We start from the raw sequence: 10588 nt of genomic DNA on the forward strand, positions 1-10588 counted from the left end.
TCGTTCAGATTGCTCACCGTGGCTACCTCGTCTTGCAGCTCTTGGTTGTGCACGCATCGCTGCTCTGGCAGCGCCTTTCCTAGCACTGGCCGACAAGGGTTGTAGCTCGCGGCCCCCATGGTTGTAGCACCGGGTTGCGTCGCCCCCACTGCCTCTCGCCGTCAACGCTCAGCGCACCGGTTCCCATTCGCCACCCCTCGTCGTCGTCTCTTGGGTCAGCGTTTTGGCACATAACCTTCGCATCAAAACAAAACGTCGGATATAGCTTTTGATGGTGCTGGTTGCAACCCACCGCGACGGCACCCGTCGTTGTCTCAGCACCACTTCGTCGGTTGAAGCAAAACAATACACATGTTCCAACTTCTGTCGATAATAGTTCCAGCATCTACATAACATGGTTGTAGCTCTGCTACTAGCCGGCTCCAGCAAAAATCAGAGGATTGCAAGTCGTCGCCTCCGTCCGCCCTTGCTGCAAAAAAACGGTTCCAGCATCCCCGCTACCGGTTGTAGCAAATTGTCGATGATGGTGTCACCACTGCAGCTCCAGTGCGCACGGTTGTAGCATCTGCGAGCATGGTTGTAGCAAAAATCATCGATGACGGCGTCGCCGGTTGCAGCTCCGAGGAGCATGGTTGTAGTAAAAAATGACGACAACGGCGTCGCCAATTGCAGGTCCAGTGAGCTTCTGGGCGATGCCGTGGCCGGTTGTAGAATACAAGGACACTGGTTCCAGCAAAAACTCATCTTGCCTTGACCAAGGTGCACCACCACCACCACCACCGCTTGTTGTAGCAATCGTCGACGACGGTCATAGCAAGGCCATGCGGATCACCACCACTCGTCGTTGCAGCGCCCTGATGGACGGACCTCGTAGCTACGTCGGCGGGACTCAAAGTCGGAGTTGGGCGGAGGACATCGCTGGGATCTGCCAGGGTTGTAGGTGGCCATGGCCGCGGGGATGGGAGAGGGTCTCGCAGGCAACGACGGGGCAATGAGGTTGGGCACCGAGCAAGCCATGTAGGTGTTGTGGAGGTGCACAACTTATCGGGGAGTCGCTCGTCGGGGAAGATTTATGTGCTAGGCTGGCCATGGCTAGGAGTTCAAAGGTAGGGGACTGGGAGCAAAGAGAAACGAGTGACAACGAGTGATTGCACTGCGTTGCGGGGATAAGACGAAGAAGTGCACGAGGGCACAAGTGTGTTAGCGAGCAAGGCGTCCGGCGCAACATTCGGCCGGCGCGCCGGATACAAGCGTTTACCAATAGCTTTTGTTCTTTCCTTTTACATACTGAACCTTGTATCGTTTATTTTCGAAAATTAATAAAAGATGCAGTCCAGCTGTTTCCCTGGGGGGGAAAATCTGAATAACGCGCACCGTGTAGGCGTGTGAACACAGAGCACGGGCGAAGGCACGGGAGAGAGAATCCAGGCCGTCGATCGCCGCATCGAAGGCTCGCCGAAACGGGCGAGGAAACCGCAATAAAATCCCATCCCCTCCCCCAACGGTCGTCTCTCAGCAGTGCGCAGCCCCAATCCCAAACCCTCACAGGTTCAAAAATCGAATCCGCCGCTGCCCAAATCTCACATTCCTCCCTCTCTCTCCGTCTCTCGTCTCCTCCCCCAATCTCGTCTCCGCCCTCCGCCCCCGAACCCCCGACTCCCCGACCCGAAGATCTCCGCTCCTCCCGCTCCGCGCCGGCCCCAGATCGCGGCGATGGGAGCGGATCCGGACGCCTCCTCCTCCTCGCCGGCGGCGGCGTCTCCGTCACGGCAGCCGCGACAAGGTACGCGACGCGCGGGTATGGGGTTCCGTCGTGGGGAGAAAGATACCGAGGTGTTGGGTTTCTCTTGGTTTTCTCATGGCGAGGGTTTTCTTTCGGCAGGCGAGGAAGACCTCCGCGCCGTGGAGTCCGCGGACCACCTGAGTCCGAGCCGCCGCGCGGATTCGAGCCCTGCGCCGCCGCCGTCGCCCGCGTCCGCCGCGCCGGTGCCCCAGCATCCCGAAGGTACGGTCCTTGGTCCTGTTTGCAACCAATTGAGCGCTAGGGTTTGTTGGTATCCGTTTCACGGTGCGGGATTTGTCCAGTGTCAGGCGAGGAGGCGGTGCTGGCCAGCGAGGAGGCGGTGGAGGAACAGCCCGCCCTTGAGGAGGTGGTGGTGGAGGCGGAGGCGGCTGTTGCAGGAGGAGATGGGGAGGCTCTCCGCAGCTTCTTGGAGGTGGGAAATTTTGGATTCTTGCTCTCAGATCTCGTGAATTTCTTAGCTCCTAACGTTTTAGAACTCCTGGGCGTTCTCTCCATTATATCTGGCCCATTCTTTGTGATCTATGCCAATGATTTCTAGATTTCTTCCTGCAGGAATTCGGGGATCAAGCAGATGATTATATTATCCCATCTCCGCGCCTGAAGGGGATCGCAACTCCTGACTGCCCTGCTGCCCTTCAATTCCTAGGTACACAGCCAAGCATAATACGCACCTTGCTTACGGATGGATGGTAAAACTTATTTGCTCAATTGCTTGCAGAATCATTGACATTTGATCTTGTTTGTTGTACCTGTAGGGGGGAGGTACAATAGCCTGATGGAGAAGCACAACAGCCTGATGGAGAAGTACAAGCAGCAGGTGGCTAAGTGTGCCGAGGAGTGTGCACCAAGGTTTGATGGCTTGAAGAACAAGTACACGGTGGAGTGTGCAGAGCGGCGGCGTTTGTACAATGAGCTCATCGAGCTGAGGGGAAACATCAGGGTATTCTGCCGGTGCCGCCCTCTAAGTTCCGACGAGATCTCCCGTGGCTGCTCATCAGTGGTTGAGGTTGACCCGTCCCAGGAGATGGACCTTCAGTTTGCTCCCACGGAAAAAGAGAGGAAGACCTTTAAATTTGACCATGTTTTTGGACCGGCTGATGATCAAGGTATTTACTGTCCTATGTTTCAGATTCATAGTTTTGTGATATGAAATGGAGGTTAATTGCATATCCCAGGCAATATGTTGTAGTAATAATTTGATTGAACTAATTGCATATGCATTCCTTTTCCGAATCTATTTTATATTCCCTCTGTAAAGTAATTAGATCTTTTAGATCACTACTCCCTCCGTCCGAAAATACTTGTCATCAAAATAGATAAAAAACGATGTATCTAAAACTAATATGCATCTAGATGCATCCTCTTTTCTTCATTTTGATGACAAGTATTTCCGGACGGAGGGAGTACATGATTATATAGTTGAAGGATGTTGAATCTAATGGGTTTTATTCTAATTGTTTCCTTCAGAGGCTGTATTTGCTGAGAGCCTGCCAGTCGTGAGATCAGTGATGGATGGTTTCAATGTATGCATCTTCGCATATGGGCAAACCGGAACAGGGAAAACCTTCACTATGGAAGGTGTTCCAGAGAATAGGGGTGTTAATTATAGGGCTCTTGAAGAACTGTTCAGGATCTCAGAGGAGAGAAGCTCATCTGTCTCGTACTCATTTGGTGTGAGTATCTTGGAAGTCTATAATGAAAAAATCAGGGACCTTCTTGATGACAACTCTGAACAAACATCAAAAAGGTACATCTCGTTTCTTATCATTTATCCTGACTCTGTAGTAAGGAATGGAGCTTAATATCATGTTGCATCTGAAGGTTGGACATAAAGCAAAGTGCTGATGGGGCACAAGAGGTGCCTGGCTTGGTTGAAGCTCCAATTTCTACAATAGATGGTGTGTGGGAGAAACTGAAAGCTGGCGCTAGAAATAGATCTGTTGGATCAACCAGTGTCAATGAACTGAGCAGTCGCTCCCATAGGTATCGTTTCTACACTTGTATGACACTCGTTCTAATTAATTCAACTCATGATAGACTGTTAACAACTACTCCTAGATTCAAATTAGTATACTTGACATAGTAATGACATTATTTCAGCAATGGGATAATGATATCTGGACTTCTGTTGTACTTACAGCTTGGTTAGGGTCACCGTTACAAGTGAGCATTTGGTGACTGGGGAAAAGAGCAGAAGCCACATGTGGTTGGTTGACCTTGCTGGAAGTGAGCGCTTGGCTAAAACTGAAGTAGAAGGAGAGAGGCTGAAGGAGGCAAAGTTCATCAACAAGTCACTCTCTGCACTGGGTGATGTTATCGCTGCCCTTGCCTCCAAAAATGCCCACATCCCATATCGGTCAGTCTTATTTATTATCCACATGCTTCAACATCTGCCTTGCTCAGTTACTAAAAGAAGCAATACCCTCAGCTGAGTCTTACCACTACTCTTTTCTGTCAAATGTAGGAACTCCAAGCTAACTCATCTGCTCCAAAGCTCATTAGGTAAGGGACTTTCTAAAAGAGTTGTGCAAGTGCACTGATTTCTAGCTAAATGGTTATGATTAGTCTCCTTTTATTGAACTTGCTTATGCACTGGAATGTCTAAAGACAAAAATGAAGAGATAAAGAGTGTTCACCTTGCATTAACTGTTGCAGGTGGAGATTGCAAGACACTTATGTTTGTGCAGATAAGTCCAAGCTCTACAGATTCAGGAGAAACTTTGTGCTCACTAAATTTTGCTAGTAGAGTTCGAGCTATTGAACATGGCCCTGCCCGTAAACAAGTGGATCCAGCTGAAAATTTCAAGATCAAGCAGATGGTACTTTATTTCTGACCTTGTTGACTAATTATAACATGATTCAGCTATTGTATTAACTGGAAATTGTTCCAGGCCGAAAAGCTCTGTCATGAGGAAAAGGAAAATGCGAAGTTGAACGAAAGCTTGCAACTGATGCAACTCAAGTATGCTTCTCGTGAGAATGTCTTCAGAACTCTTCATGATAAGGTATGTGGTGCCAACTATAATTGCTAACTGACAGACTAAAAACCAATTCATTAAAAAAAACAATTCATATATGGAACTAAGTTTTTAACATATATGAATGTTGTGCAACAGATAAGGGAGACTGAGCAAGCCTGCAGAACTCATCAGCAGCGGGTAAGTAAGAGATTCAGTTCTGCTTGCTTGAGCAAGCCTGCAGAACTCATCAGCATGTATTTTCCTATGCTGGTCTGTGTTTATGACAGTTCTATTTGTACAGGCTAGAGAGCTGGAGAATGAATTAGCTAATGAGAAGAAGGCTGCGAGGGATACGGGTAAATCCACGAAGCCATCATTTGCCGCTCCTGTGAGGCAGAGACCACCACTTGCTCCTATGAGGCAGAGACCACCAAGCAACAACATGCCACAACCTTCAGGCCCTTCCAGAGTGAGGTTCGCTGGTAAGGGATCTTCAGTTCAGAACAAAGAGAACATCCCTACGACGAACAAAACCATTGTGGACAAGACTGCTGGCAAAGCACGGCGTGTATCTTTAGTTCCCATGATGCGACAGATCCCTCTCCAGCCTAAGAGGCGATCCTCGATTGCGATCCTACCAAGCGAGAGAGAGCGGATGTCCATATTTCCCGAGAAGAAAGCAATGTCACGGCTGTCCCATGTCCAAATGTCAAGAACAGCAAGACCACAGGCGACTTTTAACTCAATTCCAGAAACACCACAGGCAGCAGTCGACGCAACTCCAGATGTCAGAGGAAAGTTTAGAAGAATGGAGTTCGGCAGCAGCAGCAGGTTCTCAAGCCCTCCAACGCTGTCCATGCGGAAGTCAAGGAACAATATCTCGTCTCCACAGCAGAGGTGTAGGCAGCAGTCAGGGTCTGGAAATGCCAGCAAGCTATGCTTCAGTATCCAGAAAAGAGTAGCTCTTGGTTCACCTGCTCCAGCAAGAACAACTTCCCTGACGTCTGGTACTGGCATCTTTGATCCAGCTCTGCGTGAGCAGATAATGGCAGGGAGATTCGGCAATGCGCAGCGGGTGTTCAACGCCAAGAGGAGAATGTCCGTCCTCTAGGGGGGGCGTGCGTGCTTGGGAGGTGAAGAAGATCCAGTTTGGAATGTTGAAACAACAGTGCGGAACCGGGATACTGAAGGAACGTGGCACTTTTGCTTCCTCGGAGAAGACCAACCATGGCTGGGGCGGGAGCTTGTAACTTGTGTTAGGGTTCTCTTGGCGATGATAAATGTCTACTTTTAGGGTTGTGTATAATTATACCCTGACGGGTTGGTTGGTTGGATTAGCCTTTGGCATCAGTCTGGATGTTCTTTCCCTCCTAGAAGCTGCTTGCCTATTATGCTACTTACTGATAAGAAAACTAGGTTCCAGTTATTCATATCATTTGTTTGGAATGATATATATGTTACTCAATAATTCTGACTTGAATTTGCTTGCGTCTGAATAGTAGTCTGTTGTTGCCTGTTGGTTCTGTTTCCTTGCTAAGCAAGTTCTAGTAATTTGTTTCCATGCTACTGCTGGTTGCAACAATCCAGTAGTCAATTTGTTAGTTCTTGGTTCACCTGCCGACAGGAACCAGTGAAAATCATGACAGATCCTGTTATGCGACTCAATAGAATCAGCATGTAAAGAACACAAGCCATCAACAGATCTTGGAAAAGCCAGATTCATCTGCTGACATGATTCATAGGATTGAATACTGTTTCCCAACTCGGTGGTGAAAATTTAAACGGATGAACGGACTGGTTTACAGGAATTAACTGTTGTAGAAGTAAAATAATTTATGTAATCTGCTCGCACAAACATCAGATCTAAAAGAATAATCAGTAATCAGGTCCCATGCTTTGCAAAACTGTAGGCCCTACATAGCTTGCTCTAGCAAAACTCACTGACACTACCACTACAGCTCAAATCTTTTTCATCCATTGACACAATGAACCTGAACCGGCAGCCTCTCTAGTGAACCCGCTGCATGTTTCTCCAGCTGCAAGCAGCAGCTCCCAAATGACTCCAGGTTCACCTTCAGCCTGAAGTCCAGATTAAACAACAAATCCAATTCAAGCCGCTTCATCTCGAATGCACTTATTCCTCCCACCCTAGCGTAGAATGCACTGTTGAAAAACCTGCAACACATGTATTACTGGGAAACCTGGGCATGTTTGTGATATACAGATAATACAATTGCAGTTGCTGTGGCAGTGGGTACTTACGCATCATCAGTGAATCTGGCAGCAACCACCACACTTGTAATTAGCAAGCGATGAACACTAAAGGGCGTCATTTGCACTTTTGCTTGCTAGCTATCTCTCCATGTACACTAGTGCCAACACAAAGCAAGATGGCCTGCACTCGGCGTACTTGAAAATGCGTTCTGCATCGATCTGCCAAGATACGTTGCAAGAAGCAACAGCACCTTTGGAAACTTGCTATGTCCTTTCTTTGATTGTGGTACTGTCAAACCCCATGTCAGGCAGCTCTCCAAATGCCTATCACTAGCATCAGTTGTAGTCTTGTAGATGACCCATAGGTGCTTCGAGGCAGTTGCCTGCCCTGCTCGTAACTGGACACGCGCTTCTGGCCCGTGGTCCGTGGTGGCATTGACAAGGGCATGCAAGTTCTATTATACATAGAGTAACAGTCTATCAGATCACACTAAGTAACCGCCCGATGGCAAAATCCTATACAATTCTAACAAGAGATCACCACCAACCTGCGTACAAGATCTGTAGCAAAAAGATGTCAAGTAAATTAATCAGTCTGTAAGACAAGTAAACTAATCAATCTGTAAGACAACATACTATACGCATCACCATATATGAACACGAAGTAAAACCTGATCACTGTTCTTTGCCAATATACTGGATGACCTGATTTCTGCACCCTCTCGGGATAATGGCTTTTTCCTGGTGCTCATAGTGCTTGCCTGCTTAACAATATGTAGCTTAAGCTGCCTTACTGTCAAGTCAAGGTAACCACATGACCATTGTGAGACCGTCCTAGCTGAATAATTACGTTAGTTGTACAGCTCACAGAGTGCAATCCAAGAACTGCTGAAGGCAATCAAATCCCTTAACTCTTCTTGGGATCTTGTGTATGAATTATACCAACACAACCAGGAGCATGAATGCGATCCATCATGGAGATCTCATCCATCATGTCCCAGAACAATAGATCTAAAACTGCATACGTAGCTTCGCTTCCTTGATGCAATATTTGTTCAGATGTAAACACATGGATTTCATTCTTGATGCAGAGCCAGCTACATTCCCCAACCTTCTTTGCACCTAAAGCTTCCATTGACCTCCACATCCTGGCCATGCTTTCCCACTTACATCTTGCACCATATGTTCGAGCCAGAACAGTGTATGGCAGTGATGACCGAGGCTTCAGTTTCAACATATTCTCTGCGATAGACTCTGCCATGGTGAAATCCCCTTGAATCATGCAAGCCTCGAGAATATTGAGGAGGGCAGCAGTATTGCACTTCTGCAACTTGTTCTGGACTAAATCTTCTGCCTCTCTAAACAATCCTGCACGGCTTAACATGTCAGCCACACATGCATAGTGCTCCAGGCCAGGGACGACATGGTACTTGGCTTTAAACAGGGAAATTATATTCATTGCTTCATTAACCAAACCTCCCAAGCTACAAGCAGATAAAGCTCCGAAAAGAGTAATTCTATCTGGCTTGACACCACAGTCCAGCATCCACCAAAACACTTCAAGAGCTTCTCTACCTCCCCCATTCTGCGATAGACCGATGATCATTGTATTCCATAACACCAAATCCTTGACACAAACACTATCGAAGAGTTTCCTGGCATGCTTCAAGGAACCTAACTTACAATACATGTCAATGAGAGCAGTGGCAACAATCATATCATCCTGAAACCCACATTTATATACCAGCGCTTGCAGTTGTGTGCCCTGCTCCATCAGACCAAAACATGAACTCCATCTCAGCACACTCGCAAAAGTGAACTCAGTTGGAAGAACAGCATTTCGCAGAGCCACCACAAAGAGGCCCAGAGCTTGCTCCATTAAACCACTCCTGGCATAGCACGATATCATTGCGTTACATGTTTCTGAGTCCCATTTTGTTAATCCCTCGAAAAGCCTAACAGCATCAGGTAGTCTGTCAGACATGGACAATAGGCTGATAACAGCACTACAAATGATAGAATTTGACAGGAGTCCTGTTTTGACGCAAAGGGCCAAGAGCTGATCTCCCATAGCCAAATCCTGGATATCTGTACAAGCGGTAAGCACCGTTGACATACTGCATTCATCAACCGAAAACCCATGGCTTCTAGTCAACCGGAAACACTCAAACACTGCACTGCTCTGGCCATCTTCCTTGTACACTGACATGACAGAATTCAGCGAAACCATGTCCAGTTCGTTCATATTCCAAAAGACGCGCATGGCATATTTCAAGAGGCCGACACGCCGATACATGTCGACAAGCGTGTTGCCGACGACGGCATTGTGTTGGGCAGAGCCGTGACGGACGGCAGCTGCATGAACCTGCTTCCCGTGGGGAGCAGAGCAGACCGCGGACGAGACAATGGAGAAGGTGAAGGCGCTAGGCCTGACGCCGAGCTCCCTCATCCTGCGCACAAGCCGGAGCGCCTCGTCGGCGCGTCCGCTTTGAGCGTAGCCAGAGATCATGGAATTGTAGGCCACGGTGTCCCTGTGGGGCATTCCGTCGAACAGCCTCCGAGCCGCGAGGAGGTCACGGGACTTGAGCAGCGCGGCGAGGAGGATGTTGTGCGAGAAGCGGTTGGCTGCGCCGCCCGGCGCGTGGGTGAGCAGGTCAATGGCGGAAGGGGTGGCGCCGAGGCGGGAGTAAGCGGCGGCGAGGCAGTTGGCGAGGAAGGGGTGGCTGAAGAGGCGCGAGGTGCGGAGCAGGCGGGCGTGGAGCGCCGCAGCGGCGGACAGAGAAGCGGAGCGGGCAAGAAGCGCTGAGAGGGCGGCGACTGTCGGGTTGTCCCTCACCATTCGGCCGCCGTCACCCTCCGGCGCCGACAAGGAGCCTTCCTGCCCCCTGCATCCCTGCCGGCGAGGCTGCGGCCTTCGACTCCGGTTGATGCCGTGCTGGAGAAGTTGATAGAGCTTATGTACAACCAGTACGAAACGACTCCTTGGCGATCGATCGCGGGAGCGATCGATTCCGACCGCGCTCGTCGTTCCACCTATTCCTTTTCCGTTTCTAGTTTTTTTTCCTTTTCTGGAAAGCCCAGTCGTCCGCCTATTCCCTTTCCCCTTTCCATCCCCTCCTCCACTGCAGCTGCCCTGCTGCCCCCTCCTCGGCGAGGCGCCTCACGAGCGCCGCGAGGTCAGCGCGGGAGCCGCGCCCGCACGAGCGCCGCGAGGGAGGTGGCCAATACGGCGAGGCGCCGCGCCCGCACGAGCGCCGTGAGATCAAAGTGCAGCAGCAGCCAATACGGCGAGGCGCAGCGACTGCACGGGCTCCGCGAGGTCCAGGGGCGGAAGCAGCCAATACGGCGAGCGGTGCCTGTCCGGCGACCATACGGCCTCCGCGGCGTGCTCGACCTTGCTCCTACGCCTCCTACCCGGGCTGGACCTCCCCCCGGGCGTCGTCCCCACCCGCATCACCAAGCTCCCCAACGGCGTCCGCGACTCGGCGTCGCCTCCGAGGATTTCCAGGTACTACCCACATCCCCCTCCCCTCTTCCTTCTGATGAGTCCATGGCTGACAGCGGCCACCGTCTCCGAGCTCACGAACACCCAGATTTGACAGGGAGCAGC

At 50.0% G+C, this 10588-nt stretch overlaps 2 protein-coding genes across 3 annotated transcripts; one reads left to right on the forward strand and one right to left on the reverse strand.

Moving 5' to 3' along the window:
- Positions 1-1520: 1520 nt before the first annotated feature.
- On the forward strand, positions 1521-6260 carry LOC119342302 (kinesin-like protein KIN-14J). Its single transcript, XM_037614088.1, has 13 exons — positions 1521-1783; positions 1883-2005; positions 2086-2216; positions 2357-2450; positions 2560-2910; positions 3272-3551; positions 3626-3787; positions 3945-4160; positions 4269-4306; positions 4460-4623; positions 4696-4809; positions 4921-4962; positions 5066-6260. Exons 1-13 carry the CDS (start codon positions 1714-1716, stop codon positions 5873-5875), a joined length of 2595 nt encoding a protein of 864 aa, XP_037469985.1. The 5' UTR covers positions 1521-1713; the 3' UTR covers positions 5876-6260.
- A 281-nt stretch (positions 6261-6541) lies between these two features.
- On the reverse strand, positions 6542-9877 carry LOC119342318 (pentatricopeptide repeat-containing protein At1g43980, mitochondrial-like). Of its 2 annotated transcripts, none has more exons than XM_037614091.1 (2): positions 7027-9877; positions 6542-6927 (listed from the first exon to the last, which is right to left on the reverse strand). In XM_037614091.1, the coding sequence occupies exon 1, from the start codon at positions 9815-9817 to the stop codon at positions 7886-7888; it is 1932 nt and encodes a 643-aa protein (XP_037469988.1). In that variant the 5' UTR covers positions 9818-9877; the 3' UTR covers positions 6542-6927; positions 7027-7885. The 2 variants fall into 2 exon arrangements, with proteins under 2 accessions (XP_037469988.1, XP_037469987.1); XM_037614090.1 differs by having other exon boundaries at positions 6542-6939.
- Positions 9878-10588: the final 711 nt, after the last annotated feature.

Source organism: Triticum dicoccoides, chromosome 1B (genome assembly GCF_002162155.2).
Source record: "Triticum dicoccoides isolate Atlit2015 ecotype Zavitan chromosome 1B, WEW_v2.0, whole genome shotgun sequence".
In the NCBI taxonomy this organism is placed as follows: Eukaryota; Viridiplantae; Streptophyta; class Magnoliopsida; order Poales; family Poaceae; genus Triticum; species Triticum dicoccoides.

Excerpts from the sequence above, each read along its gene's own strand:
- LOC119342302 (XM_037614088.1), top strand. The coding sequence starts at position 1,714 with ATGGGAGCGGATCCGGACGCCTCCTCCTCCTCGCCGGCGGCGGCGTCT. Across the intron at positions 2,006-2,085 it reads GGTGCCCCAGCATCCCGAAG|TGTCAGGCGAGGAGGCGGTG; the intron begins GTACGGTCCTTG and ends GGATTTGTCCAG. Across the intron at positions 4,307-4,459 it reads TCTGCTCCAAAGCTCATTAG|GTGGAGATTGCAAGACACTT; the intron begins GTAAGGGACTTT and ends TAACTGTTGCAG.
- LOC119342318 (XM_037614091.1), bottom strand. The coding sequence starts at position 9,817 with ATGGTGAGGGACAACCCGACAGTCGCCGCCCTCTCAGCGCTTCTTGCC.